Source organism: Rattus norvegicus, chromosome 17 (assembly GCF_036323735.1).
Source record: "Rattus norvegicus strain BN/NHsdMcwi chromosome 17, GRCr8, whole genome shotgun sequence".
Lineage (NCBI taxonomy): Eukaryota > Metazoa > Chordata > Mammalia > Rodentia > Muridae > Rattus > Rattus norvegicus.
This window is the reverse complement of record NC_086035.1, coordinates 652,423-673,560: the sequence shown is the minus strand read 5'-3', so window position 1 is coordinate 673,560 and position 21,138 is coordinate 652,423. Positions and strand designations below refer to the sequence as shown.

Genomic DNA, 21,138 nt, shown 5'->3' with positions numbered 1-21,138 from the left:
CAGGATGGTATAGTACAGGATAGAGTTTATTTAGGGCATGGGGAGGGGAGTTAAGAGGGTAGTAGGGGCAGAGAGAGAGAGAGAGAGAGAGAGAGAGAGAGAGAGAGAGAGAAAGAGAAAGAGAGAGAGAGAGTCATGAGCACTGTGGAGAGAGAGGAGGGAAGGGAATGGGGAGAGAGGAGGAAAGGGTCCAGGAGACAGAGTGGGAGCAGGAGGGCAAGAACAAGAGTCAGAGAGGAGCAAGAGAGGAGAGGGCTAGCAGCCCCCTTTGTAGTGAGTCAGGCATACCCAGCTGTTACCAGGTAACTGTGGGGTGAAGCATAGAAAAAATGCTAACAGTAACTCTGACTTCTATTAAATTTTAATTTGAGAAGAAGAAGGGCTTGGGAGATGGCTCAGTTTGTAAAGTGCTTAACTCATGATATGAGGAGCTGAGTTTAGATCTCCAAAACCCACATTAAAAATGAGCTTGGTGGTGTCCACTGTAATCCTAGTCATGGTGAGATGGGAGGGAGAGACAGGAGGATCCCCACTACTGGCTGGCCAGTTGGCCTTGCCTACTTACTGAAGCTCTAGGCCAATGAGAGGCCTTATCTCAAACAAAAGCGGAAGGTGCCTGAGGACACCGAAGGCAGTCCTCCCCGCATTCTCATCTGCACATACATTTTTTAAAAAACTGTATTAAAAGGAATTTATTTTTACAAAACAGATAGTATGATCTGGAGATGTAACTCAGTTAGTAGAGTGTCTAGCATTCGCAAATCCCTGTGCTCTATATAAACTGGACGTGGTGGCCTACATCTCTAATCCTAGTGCTCGAGAGGCTCGAGTTCCACTTGAATCCAAGAGTTGAGGACTAGCCTGGACTTAGAAGGGAAAGGAAAGGGAGAGAAAAGCCAAAAGACAAGAAACAAGAGAGAAGAGAGCCAGTTGTAGTGGCTTATAATTCTAGCACTGGGAGCCAGAGGCAGGAGGATTAAGGGTTCTGAGTCAGCTACAGAGACATTCCCAAAATTAAACAAATAAAAATAAAAGGAGTAGCAATCAACTAACCCACATCTGTATGCATTGTTCTCATCAGTGACAAAAAAGCAGGTCTAACTCCTTCGATTCTAATATGGCCACAACAAATTAAAACAATAGGCTGTAAGAATGAACATAATCTTAGGCTTTGAAAAATTACTCGCCTACCTTTTTGAGTGTGCGTGATGCAATTTTTATAATGTCAGCCACAGGCAGCCCATAGGGCATTCATAGACTTTTCCCTTTCCCGATTTTTATCTTTTTGCCACAAACATGCCAGTAGTTTATTATTTTAGAAGAATGCTCACTACAGTCAAAACTGTTGCAGGAGTCTCATGTTAATGATACAATCCCATTTTCTTCTGTAGACATATTTGAATATGTCTACATATTCAAAGAGAGCATTGTCTAAGTCAGAGCTAATGGAATCTTCTTGGGCTCCTTCCTAAAGTACCCCCTTCTGTCCTTGTCAAGGTCTTGTTTGGAGGCCTGGCCCTGTGCCTGGTCTTCACTTTATCATGGTGTTTAGGGTGGGGTTGGGGTTGCCCAGAGTTGTGTTATAAATGATCCTCTGGTTTACCCAGCTGGCTGAGTACTGCCCATCTCTTCTGTCAGCTCAAGACAGTAAATCTTTCCTAACCAGTGTCTCCCCACCTGTCTCCCACAGACAGTGATGTCTCCAGCAATGGAGCAGCCTGTGAATGCTATTGTATCCACTTGCCTGGGTACATGCAATTCAGCTCTTTGCCCTGAAATATCCCTGGGGCTTGTATACTGATCTGAAATCTTGCAGCTAAATTACTTTGTAGAAAGGGACACACATTGCTTTCAGTTCTTCTGTCGCTGACGTGGAATGATGTTTTTCAGCTGTTCCAAGTGAAAAAGAATTTTTCAGTATACTTTCCTCAGTATCAACAATGCTAGGTGTAAAAGTAACAGTTTTTTTTTTTTTAAGGGGCGACATCTGATCTCACCTCTAAATTGATATGATATAAGGCCTTATTAAAAGAAAAGCGTTTAATTGATTTTGCAATAAAACCTGCAAGTTTGAAGCTGTTTACCACTGTGGGATCCTTGCCTCTTGTTACTTAGATCCCGTATTTGTACTTCCACTTGTCTTGGCTAGAGTTCAGGATCACTGAACTCTTTATTTTCCAAATAAAGCTGTTTGGATAATCACAGTTTTAGCGAAGACAATCCCTCATTCTGTAGAGTGTATTCTCAACACTACTGCCAGCATCACTTCACTAGGTTACTAAGACCAGCTCTTAGCAGGTTACCAGCCTGCTTAGAAACCTTTGATGAGCCTCCATTGCTTGCGTGATGAAGCCCAAACTCCTTACCATAGCATTTTAAGGACCTTCCCTTACTTAACCCGGACTATGCTTTGTTTTCCCTTCCTCCAGTCCTATTCTGACAGGCAGAGTCCACTCGGTAACTGATTTTCCAAGGCTGACCTCATGCTCTCTGGGAGTTAAGCGGGCCTTTTCTGGGCTGAACCTGCAGAAAGCATAATGTATGTTCCTCCTAGGTCTGACTAATGGACTGTTTCACTAGGTTCCTCTTGTTATCTCCTATGCCTTCTAGGGAACTGGGTTCCAAGTCTAGCTGAGTATCAGGATCTTGATATAAACACAGTTCCCGAAACCGGCAAAGTTAGTCTTTGAGAGCAAGGCCCAGGAAATCTATGAATTCAAAACAGTTTTCTGAGCAATTGGGACTGGTAGGCATTCTTGGGATCACTGCTCTGGGGTGAGCCAGGAATTTTCCATGGGCCTAGACTGGTGACAGACAGAAGAATGGAGGAGATGAAAACCAAACACATCAAGGTTTTCCCCTGTGCCAAGTCCTGTGCTCGGGAACATTACCCCTGATAATCTACCCAGCCATCTGGAAAGGCACATTGCTGCACCAGGGACCCAAAGCCCCGGAGGATAGGCACCTCGTGCAGAGTCCTCACTGGTTAGTAGATTTGGCAGTTATTAGACCCAGCTCAGCAGCTTTTAGGTTATCCTATTCTCCATATTTAGCCCACGTTAAACAAGTGTCGGTTAAGATAAATGAACATCTATATTTTTAGACGTTTCATGTCTCATTACATCCAACCGATCTGCAAGGCCCATGCATTCTATTTGCTTAAATTCTTTATCACTGTAACCACAGACGTTACCTTCTAATTCATCTCCAGGCCATCTACTGTCATCTCTCAAATCCATTTTCCCAGCTGCTGCCAAATGATCATTTAAACTTGAAAAGCTGCCAAAGCCACTCTGCCCGTGTTCTGTTTTTACCACATAAAAGATTTTCACTTTCATGTAGATGACGGTTTTTTTTCCCACCCTTTATAGCTTCAAGCTTTTTAGGCTTGATAATGACTCTTTAATGAACCTGACCTGACCTTCCCTTTAGATTTCTAATAAGAATACCAATATCCGGCTTCGTAGTTTCCAGTGCCTAACTAGTTTGTATATACTTTAACATGAAAGGCTTACTATAGGAAAATGAGCAATGGGTGGGGTTAGAGGTATACTGACAGCTCAATTGGAAGAGTGCTTACCTAACATGTAGGAAGTGCCTAACTATAAATTGAAATGCCTGTTACCATGAGAATAAGTCTGTGTTCTCTAGAGGCCCCTGTCCCTACTTCCTCTCTTCTATAGAGGAAGCCCCTCCTTGTTCTGTTAGAGACACACATTTCCCTATAGCTTCCCATGCACCTATCTGCTTTCCCTCACTTCCACACCTTCCCTGTTCTGTTTTCCCTTGCTCACCGAACTGTGCTGTGTGTACTCAGGGTCTGTAATGTACTGTGTAGGTGTGTACATACATAGTGAAATAATGATTTTTTTTTTACAGGTTAGGTCTCTCTTTAAGTGTTACATTTACAGAAGACTTCTCTCGGTCCTCTCCAAAGTTCTTTTTCACGATTATCCTCTTTTGAAGTTTCCTCAGCTTTTCCAAGAACGAGTTTACAGTCTTGATGTTGAATGTAAGTTGAATAAGAGCTCACAGGAGAGGTGAATCTCACTGTGGGTGATGGTGGAAGTGCCAGGCACAGCTCTCTTAGCCATAATGAGGGTTGTTAGTTTTCCAGAAGAAGCAGGCTAGACAACATGTCTTTCCCAGGGCTGTCCCAGAGTGTTTTGAACTTGGCCTTTTATTTCCTCTGGCCACCTATGTGCCTTGGTTGCCTAGAGTTGTATATCCTATTTCCCTTTGCTCGTGCCTTGCCTCAAGGAAACAGAGGCAAAGCAATGTCCATGCTTGCTACTGTAAGCACCATTTGTCTAGGAAGCTTGTTCAGGCCCAGGCAGGAAGCTAAGTGAGGATGACTCAGAGCTCCAGAATGTGTCTGAGGATTCCGGAGCCAACACTTGCTGTACCAGCAGAGAACGGACCAAGACAAATGTGGAAGGTCTTGACAGCGGCAGTCAATTTTGAGGTGAGCATGGATGAGGGTGAGACAAACAAGACTATTTAGCCACGGTTCTACTTTCATCGAGTGTGCCCAAATAAAACACGATCATAAAAGACCCCCCCCCCAAGTTTATAGGAAGAGAAAATGAATTCAGTCTATTTTCAGGTCATATTGTTAAAATTTCAAAATTCGTACTAGCTTTATTTCTGCCGGCATCTCTGTTTGCAGGAAAATGGAGAAAGGAGACAAAGGTTTTGTGACCAATTTCTGGAGTTGTAGGGAGCCAGATTTCGTTAAGGTCATTGCCCCGGGCAAGCTCAGAGAAAGCATTTAGATTTCAAGATGAGGGGAGAATGCAGGACCAGCTTATACTATGTGGACCTTGGAAACCTGGGGAGGGGTGCTAACACAAAGTGCTTTTTATATAAAACAACCCAAGAATCCTACCCCTGCAGTCACCCTGTCCTGTCTGGGAAGAGGAGGGGTGAGCTGGAAAACAACAGTCCCCACTAGCACACGGTGGGGTTTGCATGTAAATCCTTTCTCAGATGGGGGAGCCAATAGGGGAAGTTCTGCCTAGTAAGTCACTATAACTCGGGAAAGTCTTTTTCCTCTTAGAAAGAGATGCCCTTGAGGGTTTGCCAGAAGCACTCAGCTCTCAGGGTTAGCCTGCGTTTCCTTGTCATCAGGATTATCCAGCATCCTCAGCCTCTTCTCCAATCTCTCCTTCCATTCTTCTCTGAGCCTGAGGAGGAGACATCACACATGCAGTTGGTTAGTGCCAACTTCTGGTCCGTTTACGTTTTCCATTCATTTCTCATAAAGCCCATGGCTCTTGGCAATGAGTAAAGAGCCGAAATAGCATAGAATAGCTAGAAAAATAAGTGAATAGGTAGATTTAACTTAGCCCTCCCAAATTAATACTGGGTTCAATGAAATTCCAGTCAAACTTCCAGTTGAAGTGTGTTTATAGTCACCAACAAGGGCTCAGCCTCTCAGAAGACTGAAGCAAGAGGATTACTTGAGTATAAGAGATTGAAGTCAGCCTGGGTAAACATAGCAAGACTTCATTAAAAAAATTAATGAATTTTATGTGGAAAAGCAAGAAAAGAAGTAGATTAGTCAAAAAAATTTTGAAGAAGAATGAGGTTGGAGGCCTTAGAGGACCTGATTTTAAGTCTTATTTGATACAATGTCACCATTGTTAACACACCCTGAAAAAAGGAACAGGCAGACGGATCAATAGAAAATGCAAACTAAGATTGTGGTTTCCAATCAATCAAAGGATGAGAAGAGGGGCTGGAGAGATGCTCAGCAGTTAAGAGCACTTGCAGAGGGCCTGGGTTGGGTCCCAGCCCCCACACCAGCTCACAGCCCCCTACGACTCTATCTAGTTCCAGGGGATTCCATCCCCTCCTCTGGTCTCTTCAGATACTAGGTGTATGTGTGGTACCTATACATTCACGGAGGCACATACATACACACGCTCAGGCACACAAAATGAAAATAAAATCTTTAAGCAACATAATCTGGAAGAATCTGGAGGTGAGGCAGAATGTAGAGCAAAATGAAAATATATAAAGAAGAAAGGAAAATGTATTCACATTGTTTCTCTTATGAGCAAAATCAAGATGAATGTACTCTTTTCCATTCTTGCCATATTTTCATCTATTCTACTTTCCTTTTGGCCTTCAACACAACGCCTAGCTTCATCTGTGTTTTAATTGTTACCAAACTGTCCAATCTCAGAGTCTTATGGACTCACAGGCTCTCCTTGTCATGCATCTTTGAAAGGCTCTGTACTGAAACCTTCCCCCTCCAATTACACCCAGGGTTTTCTCGGGCTCTCTGACAAGGCTGGCTGCCTGGGTGATGCATCAAGCTTGGTGGGTTGCTTGGTACAGTCTGTATTAACGTAAAGGTATCATATTATAATCACAAAAACTTGAAGAAATATTTGTTCAGAACTAAATGCTACTACAATCAATGATAGGAATTCCTGACTGAGGTGGATAACAAACGAGCACTGATTTCTTACTTGATTTTGTCAAATCTTGATTTAATTGTAACCATTTGTTGGCCACAGATACGAGAGGTCAGCAAAGCCTATTAAAGTCATACTGTGAGAATCAGCTCGCTGTGCTGAATCTGTCATGAAGGGCATTATAAATTTTATTATCCATGAGTTGTGTGTGGCACAGCTTTCCTGTCAATGAGATTTATGGTAAATGTACACATGGTAAATGTATGTGCATGGGTAGATCCAGGTGTGAAGCATTTGTCACCAAATGGCAACTTCTCTCCCCGTTTTTCTCTCATAAGTGTTTTCCTGACAAATCTCCAGCACATCTAATCCGATCCTCTTAGAGGACCCATGTTGCAGTTTGTTGCAGTTTCCTCTCCAACCCGAATCCGCCAGTACAAAGAAAACGCAACTCAATTAATATGAAAACAATCTAGCGTCTAGATTGGGCAGATCCACCCTACACTGTCCTATTCCTAGCTCCCAAATCCCTCATCCCTTGCACCTTTTATTTGCCAGGTCTCCAGCTTCTCCTTCTCCCACGACGACTCTCTCCTCGCTGCTTTCCTTTCTTCTCCCCTGACTCCTCCCCCTCCCGACTCCTCCCCCTCCGGACTCCTCCCCTCTCCTGACTCCTCCCCTCTCTCGCCCGACTCCTCCCTCTGCCCAAATCTCGAGCTCTTGCCTTTATTTTACAAATTCAGAGAGAACTCCAAGGCAAACCACAACAGACCCAAACCAATACGTACGGGATAATCATTTATTGTGGGAAGATGGTGTCAGAATCTGGGATTCACAACACATTTGTTAGCTTTCATTAGCAGCCCCACCCCGATTGCTAATCAGTGAAGGCCTGAGTTCTTGTTGACCGAAATGACCTTTCAATGTGGTTTGTGGTATTCAGATCTCCGCTCCTTTTTGGTCACTCTTTTGAATCCCTGTTCCACTTTCTTTCAGTTTTAGGTTCTCAGTAAGCTGGTGACAATAAGTGCATAGGTGGTTGGTGGGAGGAAGGCTGGGTAAAACATGAGTGTAGAGGGCCTGGAGAGATGGCTCAGTGGTGAAGAGCACTTGCTCTTGCAGAGGTACACAGATGTATTTGCCTAGTACTCGTATCAGGCGACTCACAATTGCCTGTAACTCCAGCTTCTGGGCATCTGGTACCTTCTTCTGGCCACCACAGACACTGCATCTTTGTGCACACACACACACACACACACACACACACACACACAAGACTCACACACATACATAAGTTAAAATAGAAAAATCTTTAAAAATGATATCCGGATACATGAGAAGAGCAATATAACTGGTATTAAAGTCTTTGCTTTTAGCCTGAAAATACTGGTTTCACTTTTCAAATGAAGACCAAATCATGTTTATTTGTTGTTCTGGATCCTTTCGATTTATTGGGGTGGGTAGTGGCAGTTAATATCTGGATACTCTGATTCTCCTTGATAAGTAGAATTAACTAGGCTTAGCTAGGAAGCAGGGCGGTGAGATTCTCAAGCCCTAACATGTACTCACTGGGGGCAGTGAGGATCTGAGCCCAGGGTTGCTGCTTTTCCGTCACATACCTGGTCTTATGCATCTCACTTGGGAGTCTTTCCAAAAGTAGATTTAGGGAAGGAACTGTGGGAGAAGGAACAGAGGGAGAAGGAACTGCAATGGTCAGAGAGAGCCTTCAGGTGTCCATGCTGGTTTGGCCCAAGCAAAGGGAGGCAGGAATAAGGATATCAGGAGAGCCAGCTACTTTCCAGACACAACATGGGGCAGATGCTTATCTAGGCCTTCTTCTTCTAAGTGAGATCAAGGGGTGATAACTTTTCTGGTGACACTCAGGGATATAGGTGGAAGAGAGACAGAGTTCTTCTCTAGATACAGAGGAGGCCTCTTCTTTAGGGCTTCAAAAACTTTTAGAAGTTTAGATGATACAGAAAGTTGGATGTGGTGGCTCACGTCTGCAATCCCAGTGCTGGGGATATGGAGGCAGAAGGATCAGGAATTCAAGGTCATCCTCAGATATATAGCCAGTTTGAGGCCATTCTGGACGACATGAGCTACTGTCTCATTGGCGAGTCCATGTTTAAGTAGGACTGTTCCTACTTTAGGAACAAGAACCTAGACAGACTCTGAGGAGTTGAGCTGCTCCTGCTGCTGTGAAGAACTGGCCTGTGAGGGCAAGAGAGGGTCTTATATTAGACCCATGATACTCATAGGATTCATGCTTTCTTGTGTAAATAAATTATTCCTTTTCTATAGACTCTCAATTAAAAGAAGAAATTCATTTGTCAATGAGAGAAAGACTACATACCTTCCCTCCAAAACTCATCTTTCCAGATGTGGAAGGTTTTCACGAACTGTTTTTTCATACAGACATACCCGTCAAGCTAACCCTGAAACTTAGTTTGGCCTTGTATGCTGGGGTTACGGTTGTAAAGAGCTGAAGAAGGGATTTTACCTTATTCTTACTTTAATTCATTTATTTTTGAAACAGGCTATATGTAGTTCAGGCTGGTCTTGAATTCTGTAGGTAGCTGAGTATGATCTTGAATTTCTGATACTTTTACCTCCATATCGTAAGTACTGGGATTACAGCTTGTATCACCACACCTAGCTCTTGAGTAAACAATTTCAGGAAACAGAACATATTTATTTAAATTATTAATTATTATAGTGTGCTTGTTGCGTATATGTGGGTGCTTGTACCATGACAAATATATGAAGGTCAGAGGGAAACTTTGTGGAGTCAATCCCTTCCTTCAATCAAATGTTGGTTGTGGGGAACAAACTCAGGTCTTCAGACTTAAGTGTCAAGTGCCTTTACCTGCTGAGCCATCTGGACAACCCAGAACTTGACTTTTGTTTATGTTGAAGAAACTATTGTTGATATCTGTAAGCTATAGGTTCTCAGTAGAGATCACTTTTCTCTCCAGGAACCTTTACCTCAATGTGGACTAGGAATCCTGCCAACAGTCCATGTTTTGAGGCAAGAAATACTACTGGACCTGTTACAAAGGGCAAGAGAGCCCTCCACTGCAGATAGTTCTCTGGCTGTAAAATATTAGCAGTGTTGACAGCTAGATGCATTAAAGAAAGCCGGAACAGACAGTGGCAGTATTGAATGAGTGGTTCTATTAACCTTGATTTCTGACTTTCCATATTTTATGTTTTAACTCCTTTTTAAAACAGTCATGGCTGGAGAGAGACTGCCTCTCCCAGGACTAAATCCTTACCCTCTTTTATAAGTCAGAGTTTTGTGTAATGTAGGTGGATGGCTTTGAACTTCTGAACCTTCTGCTTTTACCTGTCCAGTGCTGGGGTACAGGTGTTTGGATCATACTTTATCTGGTGCTGGCGTCAGACTCAGGTCTTTGTACAACCTAGGTAAGGCCTCTTAACAACTAAGCTACATTCTTAGTCCCAGCAAAAGGCTCAGCCAATCTCCAAACCACCTACACGCAAGTCTATAGCTTCGACTTTTCCATATTCAAGTTCCACACCTGCCACTGTGCTCCGCTTTGGAAAGCATCCGAGAGCTAGCACTGGAGGCTAGCCAGTCAGAAGCCCACTGGGTTTGTTCAAACTAGCCAACCTTGAACTACCCCCTCTTTCCTGCCTTGTCATGGAAATTCCCAAAGGATATGGCTTACCCTGGCTCCTATGTTCTGACTAAAACCTGCTCCTTCTTTGATGCAGCTGAGCAATGTATGGAGATACCTCTCCGGGATTTACGAGTTGAACACACACTTCTTTCCCCTGATATCTTGCTCTTGCTCCCTCCCCCTGTACTGTAGCATCCAGCATCCACCTGCTCGTGTCAGGGAATGATGAAAAGAATTGAGCCGCCCTCCACATCTGGTATATTTCCCAAGGAAACCTAAGACAGAAAAAGCAATCTCCATACTTTCTCAGAGCGCTTCTCTCCTGGCGATCTTCTTCCAGTTCTCGGTAACAAGTCTGTTTGCGGATCTCCTTTTCCCAGAAGCTTTTGAGCTCATCGCAGGTCTCGCAGCAGAAGACTTCCCTGCGCATGTACTGGCTGTTCATCCCTGCAGAGTGAAAGACAAAGTATAGCCTGGTACTGCAAGCAGAGGCATTTGGATTTGGGATACGCTCGAAGTCAGCTGAGTTTAGGCTCAGAGACACATTCCCTGTCATTACATACTCAAAGGGATGAGTCTACTTTTGCACATAGACAAGAATAATCATGATGTAAACAGTAGTCTGAAAACAGTTGAACAATGGCAGAAAAGTCATCTGTGGCCCTTCAAGGTAAACTGCAGCTGCCCTTTTTTGTTGTCTTTTAGTCATTTTACTATACTGTAAGTTACTGAAAAATTGTAGTGATGTAAATGATTCTAAAACACAGAAATTAAAATAAATATTGTTCAAATGATATAGTTGGTGTCAATCAAATTTTAATCTACTACAAATTTATTGATTTAAAAATATCTTTTAATCATTTGTAATTGTGCATAGTGTGTGTACACTTGCCTATGTGTGCTCATGTGAAGACCATAGATCAACACTTGAGACAGGGGCTTTTACTGAATTGGGAGCTTATTGATTTGGCTAGACTGGGGGTCCAATATGCTCCTGGAATCTGTCTGTCTCCGCATCCTCCCAGTGTGGGGAATACCACTCTACTTGACTTTAACATGGGTGTCGGTGATTCAACATCAGCTTCTTAGGCTTGCACAGCAAGCATTTTGCCTGGTAAATCTCTCCCCAGCTCTTCGCCTGAAGTCTCTTTCTAGTGTTCCCATTATACGTAAAATAAGTTCTTTGCCACATTTTGATTTTATGTTTGAAAATCATTTTAATTATAGTTAAAAACCCTCTGACTTATTTTAGGGTGCATAGGTATAAAGTGGGTAGGCAAAGAAACCTTTTGAACCCAGAGACGAGCCAAAGTTGCTTAACGCATGCTGTATTTCCCTGTCTCTCCTCACAGTGACAATGGCTTCTGCTTTTCTCTGAGCAGGACGTGTGAGAGGCGTCTTCTGTCAATTGCGCTGTTGCTTTTTGGTGCTGCTTTGGGAGAGGGTAGGTTCTACACTCGTTGTCCAGATGAGGATGCTGAGGAGTAGTTAGCAGTGACTAAAACAGAGCTGAGTTTAAATCTAGCTCTGCCCACCTTCATAGAACACTCTATACTATGGACGGCCAATGTGAGCTAATTAATTTCCCATTTTGCACACGAGGAAGCTGATGCTCAGAAGGATTAGTTAACTTTGCTTAGCCCACACAGTTTCAGGGTTCCCTCCCCACCCTGACCTTTGAAAAAGGCAAAAGGACTGCCTTCTCTCTCTGTTAAGGATTTCAGAGCTCTCCTATGACTGACAAGTACCTCAGTGTTTAGATGTTTGTGACTTAGTGGGGTCACATTTTAAAGAATTTGGTCTTGGTATTTTGGGTGGCTTAAAGCATTTAGTAGGTATTCAATTGTTCTTAATCAATTTAATGTTTTTTTTCCCAACTGACTGTTTTTTTTTAATTAAAAGAACTTGCAGGAAAACAAAAATTGTCTCTTAAGATATCCTGGGACCTAGAGAATGAGAGAAGGTCAGAGAGGGGATTTCTTTTGTCCTTTCTGGGTAAAAGAAGTGTTCTAGTCTGGTGACTTACTGAGATCTCTCTAGGCAGGGACAGTGCTCTCTCTGTGTGTGTGAACCCTGGGCTCTCTTGTTGCCAGACCACAGCAGTCTTCTGTCTCCAAGGGCATACATAACTTCATTTACTTTTATGTCCATGCCAATGGATTCAGTGTGAAGAATTCCGAGAAATTTCTTGTCACTCGACATTGGAAGAGAAACCAATAACAAAAATAGATTAGATTTTACACTTTTATTCATAGAACTAAAAGCCGGAATGGTTGCCCTTCCATGCACTTGGATTCCATGTGGGTTTAGTTGGCCTTGCGGGAGAACGTAAGGTATTTCATTTTCCTGGGGGTATACGTGCATAAAAAGATATTGCTTGGACCGAGAAGGTGGATCAGTGAGTAAAAGTACTAACTGTATAAGGCCGATGACCTCAGTTTGATTTCTGGAACGCATGTAAAAAGCCATGTGCTGTGACTCACATTCCTAAGGCAGAAAGGGAAGTGGAGAAAGGGAGATCACCAGGAAACCTGTGGGACCAGATAGCTTCAGTGTGCAAGGCAGCAGAAGTAACAAGAAACATCTTGCCCGAACAAGATAGAAGGAGAGAACTGATTCTTAAAAGTTGTCCTCTGACACCCACATACATGCATGAATGTGTGTTCCCAAGCACACAAAAACAGTCCATCCATCCATCCATCCATCCATCCATCCATCCATCCATCCATCCAACAAACAAACAAACAAACAAAAATACTGTTTATGCTGACCTGGAAGAAAAGGTTTATACTCCATACTTGTAGTTTCATATAGCTCAGGCTGGCCTCAGATTTATTATGCTATGCTCATCTTCTTGTTCCACTTCTCAAAGATTATAGGTTTGCACAGCACATGAGATTTATGCAATGCTGGGGATGGAACCTAGGGCCTGCAGATGTTAGGCAAGCATCCCATTAACTGTGCGATAGCCCCAAACCCTTTTCCTAAAACTTGAAAATTCAAACCATATATTTGGTACTCATAGAAAGGGTAGTTTGGTTAAATAAGTACTTACAGAAATGTTTTCTTTCATCAAAATTTTTAGAATGAACATTTTAAGCTAAACAGAGAAGCTCATGGAGAAGAGAGGAGAGCCCAGCTAGTCACCTCATGAAGTCTGATTTCTCTCCGTTTGACTAGAAGGTGAGTTGGGTATGGAGGACACCTATTCTAGCCTGCCTATTACTCCTCAGGGCCCGGAGGTGCATTCTTTATCCATCGTGTTAGCCTTGAACTTCCGCCTTCAGTGCTGCAGTCTGATTGCATTTGGACACTTGATCCTTAGTTGGTGGCACTGTTTGGACAGGCTGTGGAACCTTTAGGAGGTAGAGCCTTGGTGGAAGAAATGGGTCACTGTGGACTGCGAACCCTGGGACTCCACAGCTTGACCCACTTTCCGTCTGCTGTCTGCTTCTTGCTTACGGATGTGATGTGTGAAAGTGTCTAGCATTCCTGCCACCATGCCTTCTCAACACTGTGGCCTGAAACCCCTAACCTAAATAAATCCCAACTTCTTCAGGTTGCATCTTGTCCTATTTTGCCATAGCAAAAGAACAGTAACAAAATTCTTAGCTCACCCTCCAAACAAACAAAAATACTGTTTATGCTGACCTGGAAGAAAAGGTTTATACTCCATACTTGTAGTTTCATATAGCTCAGGCTGGCCTCAGATTTATTATGCTATGCTCATCTTAGCTCACCCTCCAAACGTTTCCTTTTGCCTCCCACTTTTCTTCCCAGTTCTTCTTCAGAGCTGTCTTTCTCATACCACACTCGAGCGTGCAAATTGGCCACAGACTCCACTGCTTGTCATTCCAGTAATAGCTGGGACTGGAGGTTTTTCTCACATTCACCTCATCCATAAGGGGATATATGGGCATTACAACTCCCATCCTCTGACTTGCATACCAGCTCTATAGGCTGTGTTCTGTCAGTCAGATGTATGAGGGAACCAAGAATGAGAGCCTTGGGCTGGTTGCTACCACGAAGTTGAGCTAGCAGGAGCTTTTTGTGCTCAGAATTCCAGTTTCATGACCCAGTGGACGGAGACTAATTGTGACTCAGCCCAGGGTACTTCATTCGTGGGCTGCTGCTTTTTTATTCTGCAAACATAGCATACATGTTTGCAGGATGCCCACCCATAGCAAGCATGGAAAATGTTAGCCACCTTGAACCATCACTTACACATGCTCTCGTCAACCTCGGTTCATACGTGATATCAAATGCTTTGTTCCTCACTGACTCGGCTCACACTTAAGGTTTATTTGTTTCTGTTGCTGGGCTGTTAGGATTAGAAAACCTGAGACGATAGAATAAGAGGCTCTCGCTTTTTGTCCAAGGCCCAGTGTTAGAGCCTGGACAGATGCCTTGAGCAAAGCTTCTGGAGACTGAGTAAACACGTTCACTGCGTGTTGCCAAGCATGTTGAAAAAGTGACCGATCTACTAAAAATGAGAGTTGCCATCAGTTGCAACTGCCCCCAGCCCTCACAGGCTATTCATGACTGCTTGTTTGGGTGGGAGATCAAAGCTCGGTTTTTAGCAATATGACAACTTCTTCACCATAAAGTGCATTTCAATTTAGGCCAGATCCTCTCTCTTGTTTCTTTAGCTCTTAATCCGTTTTATACTTATTGCTTCCACTGGCCGTGCTAATTGTAAGTGACACAATAGTGGCTGGCACTGGCAGCTTGGGTCCTCAAGAAATGGAGTTGTGGACTGGGAATGTAGTTGTATTGACAGAGCGCTTGCCTAGTATACACGAACCTCCGTGTCCAATCCCCAGTACCAAATGAACCACCTAGAATTCTAGCCCTTGGGAAGTAGATGCTGAGGGGTCAGAAGTTTAAGATTGTCCTTCCCCACAGAGCATGTCTGAAGCCTGCATGGGGGTACTTGACCTCATATCAAAAACAAGAAAAGGAATTGATAGCAATTTTAGGAAAATAAAAACCCAAAACAGGAAGCATGTCTTAAAGGGTTCCATTTGGATTTCTCTGGGGGAACTGATGAGCACCCCCAGTTGTGACTGGCTGTCTCTGTACCTACCCTGGTACAGGCAGAAAATCATCAACCATATCCGTACACCTTTGTGCTACTGTGACAATGCAAAGGCATTGCACCATCCACCTGCCTCCTCTGGGGATTGGGAAGATGGGAAAGTGTCTGCGATCTCAGGGGAAGGACCAGCAGTATTTCAATAGCTCAGAAGTAAGAAACATGGAGCCACATGTAGATGTGCAAGCCTTTGGAGGCTGTCTCTCCTGGGCTACTGAACTGATATTAAGCTCTGATGTTTTACTAGAGGAATTTTCACCTCAGGTGTCTGCACTCTTCTCTTGGACAACTGGCTTAAAAAAAAAAATCCAACTTTAGGTCTTTTACCTCTGCCCGGAAGAGTTTCAGCTTGTTGATTTCATACTCAGTCATGTGCAGTTGGCAGGGAGTGGCCTCCTAGGGAAGCCTGTGGGTGTATTTCATGTCTCCTTGGTTTCCTAAGGTTCTCAGGTTCTCTAAGACTAGAAGACAACTTCTTTGTTTTGACATTCAGCTTAACTGTTCTGTTACCCCAACAGCTTAAAATCAAGAACAGCCAATGTAAGCAAGTCTAGAGGTCAGAAGGTCTCATACATGCCATTCTGGTTTTAAAAAATACATTTTATTATTATTGTTATTGCTATTATTATTATTATCATTACTACTATTGAATGGGCAGGGCATGTGTGTTACAGTATACCTGTGGAAGTCAGAGGACAACTTTATGGAGCTGGTTTTCTCCTTTACCTTTTGGTGGACTCCAGGAATTGCATTAACACTTTTATTCACTGAGCCATGTTGCTGGTCCTGTTCTGAGTATTTTTGTATATGATTCTCATGCTCACAACTGTATCAGGGTCAGTGTGTTTAAGTTTTTGTTTCCTCAAAAAAAATCATGGCTATACAGAATAGATTTCTCTCCTTTAAGATGACACTGGGTTAGGCAGGCAATCACTGTATTTGGGAGGTGGAGGCAAGATTAGGACTTGGAGGCTAGCCTGTGCTATATGAGAGAGACCTCCTGTTAACCCCCAGGATTGCCTAAATTTCTCCAATTAGCAATGGAGCTGTGAGTATTAGAGAATGGCTCTGTTCTTAGAGCACACAGAAGTATGTAGGGGTTAAAGGTCATGATGTATCACCTTATTCAAAAAATGGATAAGAAAAATATAGAAGGAGATAAGGCAGGCAGGCGATAAGAGATGTGTCTGGGCTTGTGGTCATGGGGGTTCTTTGAATTCTTTTCTTTCTTTCTTTCTCTCTTTCTTCAGTGCTCAGAATCAAACCCATGCTATGGGAGCACTGTACTGCTTACTCATGTCTTCAGGATTGAGTTATCCTTGTGATGTTTTGTAATCTTGAGATGTGTGTGAAACGTTAAAGAAGCATTTCTTCCAGAGTCTTCCAGATGGATCAACTGGTAAAGAGGACTACCTCTGAGCCCGGTAGACTGAGTTCAATCTCTAGGACCCACAGGTGGAAGGAGAACGCCAGCTCCCATAGTTTTTCTCTGACTTCTACTCACATGCTATGAGTGAGTTCACACACACTGAAAATGTTTATAAAAAATAAAAACTTACTTTCATGTCCTTAAAAGAAAAAAACCCCACATTCCCCATTTTCTTTCCCATTGAGTCCACAGACTCTTATGTAGAACCCAACATCTGTAAATAAATTGAGGATACTGTTTCGACTTTAAGACCCTTTGTACTAAACATTTTATAGAGCCAAAAACATGGATAACTTAAAAAAAAAAAACAGCTTTAGGGAACTTTGAAAGGGCAAAGGGGACTTTTGTATCAAGAACCAAAATTAGAATTTGAGCAACAAAACAACATATTACACTTCAGATTGATATACACGATTATAGTAAGTAAACAAAAGGAAAGAGATTCCTAGTGAATGTGAGTAGAAGAAAAGAGGTTGGAAAACCGAGAAGGCAGTCTATCTGCGGCACACTGAGCTTGACAAAAGACAGCAAATGAAACCTGAAGGAGGTATATGGTAGTGGCTTAGCCCCATGGCTCTGTCTTCAGGCTGACTCCTCTTAGTGGAAGCTTTAGAATAAGATACCAGCTCCCGCTTTGATGGATCTTATTGAGTATGGGGGCATGTGGTGGCTGAGGGGAAAATAGTAATATTACAGAGCAGAAATAAGGAACACCTTATCCAATGAGTAAGGGTCAAATCAAAGTGGTAATTGTTGATTTCATACAATGCTGCCTTAGGGTGCATTGTCCTTTCGGTACATTTTCACAGGAAAATTACACATCGGTTACATTGTTCCCACTCAAGCAAATGACTCCTAACCCATGCTCCTGGAGGCTACACTAATTAAACGCAGCAGGTCACACATACGCATAAAATTTAAAAGGATATAAAAATAGGCAGAGAACTTGGCAAGAATCAGGGATTTGGTGGGAGGGGAAAGGGATAGGGGATAACAGAGGTCAGAAGAGACTTTGATCGAAGAATGTAAATTATGGATAACATTGTAAAAGAATAAACAAAGGAACAAGAAAATGGCAGACAGGTTAAAATTCAGCCTCATTCTACAAAGCACCTGACCACTGCTCCTTAAAATGACTAAGACCAGGCAGCCCAGAGGTAGGTGCTAGGCTAGCATGCTTAATCCCAGAAACACACACACACACACACTTTAAATTATTTTTAGATAGAATGGAAAAAATTAAAAAAAAAAGGAAACTTATACCACACACATGCATTCTACCACTTGTTGATGGTGTGAATTACGAGAGGTGTTCTAGCTAAGGAATCTTCACTGCATTTAGAGGTCTTCTGTCCTGCAGGTAGCCACACCATGGATCTACCTGTGTCCCAGAGAGAGCCCCAGACTAGCAGTTACAGGTTCTATGCATTTTCTCCATCTCCTCATCTGTAAAGTAGAATAATGTGTACACACAAAGTCAGCCTAGCTGAAGAAATGGCAGGGCCCAAATGTTTAGCTTCTGGCATGGTTAATGCTTAATAAAACCTTACTTTGTGTTCTTTATTGTTTTAGTAACCATACAAGCCAATGGCCACAAAACCAGAAGCACAGTGTGTTTAGAAGACTCTTGAAGATTCTAGGAGTACTAGGAGACATGGCACTCAGTTCATATATATATATATATATATATTTAAAGTTTTAGTCTTATTCTAAAATATTGGCAATGAATTTCAAGACACTTTAAAGCACTAACAGAATGTCAAAACATGTCTGCTGGCCAGATTTGTTTTTGAGTGTCCAAGTTTCGATCCTTACATGGACTAGTGAGCTCTCTGTGGACCAAACAGCTATGTCCTAGGTTCTGGGAGAAACCGTCTCTTGCTCCCCTTCCACAAACTGCCAGACCAGTGGCCCTTAGATGTCACACGTCAATGCCTTTATTTTCTCAATAGGAACAATGATAAGAGACTGCATATTTCCTCCAAGGCAGTGAGCCCTAGTCACTCCGATCTTAACATTTCTTGTAGAAACATCTGAGGACACTGAGGGATCACTCATTGATAAAGTGCTTGCCTTGTAAAAAACACTAGAGTGTAAGATCAATCCTCAGAATGAGGGTGAAAAAACAACAACAACAACAAAATTCAGGTCTCAGGCAACAACGAGAAGATCTGAGTTTGAGTTCCCAATACCCAGGTCGAAGATGGGAATGGCTGCTTGTGCCGGTAACCCGAGCAACAAAGGACAAAGACAGTCAGATCCCAGGTCGGGTGGCTCCCCGGCAAGCCGGTCTAGTGTGCAATGCATATCTTCAGGTTCAATGAGAGGCTCTGTCTCAAGGGAATAAAACTAAGAGTGATAGAGCCAGACCCTGATGTCCACCATTGGCCTCCCTACAAATGAGTACAGACACATGTATATAGAGGTAGAAACAAGAGTCTTGTACATACAGACAAGCAGTCTACCAACTGACCTACATTCCTAGGCTATAGTTAGCTTTAAAATACTTGTTTCAATACATTTTATTTTATGGGACTAATTGACTATAATTGAAAAGAAAATATGCTTTCTTTTAAATTTTGGTAAAGATATCTCCTCATTATGAATTTATGAGCTAAGGCATGCATGTGTGTATGCGTGTGTGCGTGTGTGTTCCCTGGGGTCCCCTTAACTTGAATAGTTAGGGAAGTTGCCAGCATTAAGTTCTAGGTAAGATATTACAATGTTGAAATAGTATGGATTTTGGGTTTCAGTTTCTTCATTTCCAAATGAGGCTATCTGGAAGCCTTGTATATATGAGAAGGGTAAACAGAAGTAGATCAACTTTTAGCAAAAGAGACTGCTCCTCTTGTGGAAGTGGCTCAATTTCTTTCCCTGTAAAATTTTTTTTCACTTTGTTTGTTTGTTGTTGTTGTTTTTTTTTTTTTTTTTGAAACTAGGTCTGATGTAGCTAGCCTACTGGTCTCAAACTCACTACATAGATGAGGATGACCTTGAAATCATGATTTTCCCGAGTGCTGGGATCACAAGTATAAGCCCCTTTGCTAGGGTGGTTCTCAAATTTACTGATTAACTTCCCTTAAGAGTCCTAGAACTCACTGCCAGATAACTTTACAGTAGCCAGTTAGGTAACATTTGTTGTAAGTTGACTTTGTAGGACTCATGCAATCTCTCTAATGAAGGAACACAGGACAGCCAATTGTAAAGACACAAACAAAATTATACGGCTTAAATTTTCAAGTCCTAGATCACTCAGTCAAGTAAAAACCTCAAATTAATTTTTAATCCTCCTACCCATCGGCTTCCTGAGGCACTTCTGTGGTCTGGCACCTCTAACGAGTGCTTCTTGGGCCTAAATTTATCCATCAATCAACATGAGATATATTCCTTATTTTGGTTAATCTTCACAGAGCCTCACTCTGTGAGATTGACACCGATTCTCCTCTTTTTCACACTCTCAAACTTGAAATCCACACACCGCTGACATTTAGGGAAAAGAAAACCAGAGCTTAAAAACAAAAACAAAAATCCTCAACTCATCGAAGACATACATTTCAACTGGCTACAGAACGGTGCTCCCACAGCCTGACAACACAAGCTCGACGCATAGTACCTTAAAGATGAATCCGCAGGTGAACTGATATCCTGCTAGGGTGTAAAGAAGGGCAAGTGTCCTGGTTTCTGCCTTCTCAGCTCCGCTTGGGGAAAGTCACGGGTGCTACTCTGAAACCTCATTGTTGGAGCCTTTTATATATGGAGTCGAAGGAGTGACAGAAATCCCTCAGCCTTTCAAGGTCATTCGAGCCAAATTAGTAGCAGAATCAGGCAATATCTCTCCTGGGATACTGTAGCCTTCCCTCACGGTGAGAGATGGCTCTAAAGAAATCCCATCTCTCCCGCCCCTGCCTGGTCCTGAGTAGGCGAGCTTCTGTTTTGGCAGTTTCTCATGAATGCTATGACTTGGCCTGAACCTAGAGATGTAGTTTAGAACACGCATGGATTACCCATTTGCCTTGCTGCTCTGTGACTTGTGAAAAGCCATTCTCTGCCCCTTAGTGTGCAAAGGGGATTGGAATGGTGGGACGAACCACACTTGGGTATAATCTTACAGGAAGATTTAGTGAGGCATCTTGTTCTTTGGAGCCATTAATCCTTGAATAGAATCGGTGATGACATATCACGGCCTGCTAGTACTCTACCAGCTGGGAAGGAATTGACCCCTCGTGAGTGTTTTCCAATCAAACGCATCCAAGTGAGATCGACTTCTCCTTTTAGAGTGGCTCTTGTCCCATCACAGAGAAGCACACTTTGTCCTTAGGAAAAACATTTGGAACAGTCACTGATCTGGTCACAGAAATAGCTCTGGTTTTCATCAAATCCTTTGACTATGCTGCTAATTGCAAACCCATTACTTGGTTCAGTGGGCTATAAATCTGCAACTCACATTACATGTGACAATTATTCATCCAATACTGATATGCAGATTTCAACTTGCTGAAATGGTAATATTTAATGTTGAGTCTGTGAAAGTACCTTAATAAG

The 21,138-nt window shown here is 42.7% G+C and overlaps 1 protein-coding gene across 1 annotated transcript; it reads right to left on the bottom strand.

Moving 5' to 3' along the window:
• Positions 1-4,610: 4,610 nt before the first annotated feature.
• Positions 4,611-20,551, bottom strand: Fam240b (family with sequence similarity 240 member B). Its single transcript, NM_001400922.1, has 3 exons — positions 20,210-20,551; positions 10,375-10,519; positions 4,611-5,186 (listed from the first exon to the last, which is right to left on the bottom strand). Exons 2-3 carry the CDS (start codon positions 10,515-10,517, stop codon positions 5,093-5,095), a joined length of 237 nt encoding a protein of 78 aa, NP_001387851.1. The 5' UTR covers positions 10,518-10,519; positions 20,210-20,551; the 3' UTR covers positions 4,611-5,092.
• Positions 20,552-21,138: the final 587 nt, after the last annotated feature.

Bases quoted from the DNA above. Each gene is read 5' to 3' on its own strand.
- Fam240b (NM_001400922.1), bottom strand. From the start codon at position 10,517: ATGAACAGCCAGTACATGCGCAGGGAAGTCTTCTGCTGCGAGACCTGC. The intron at 5,187-10,374 runs GTATGGAGATTG...TCTCCTCCTCAG, and splicing joins GAGAGAAGCGCTCTGAGAAA to GCTCAGAGAAGAATGGAAGG.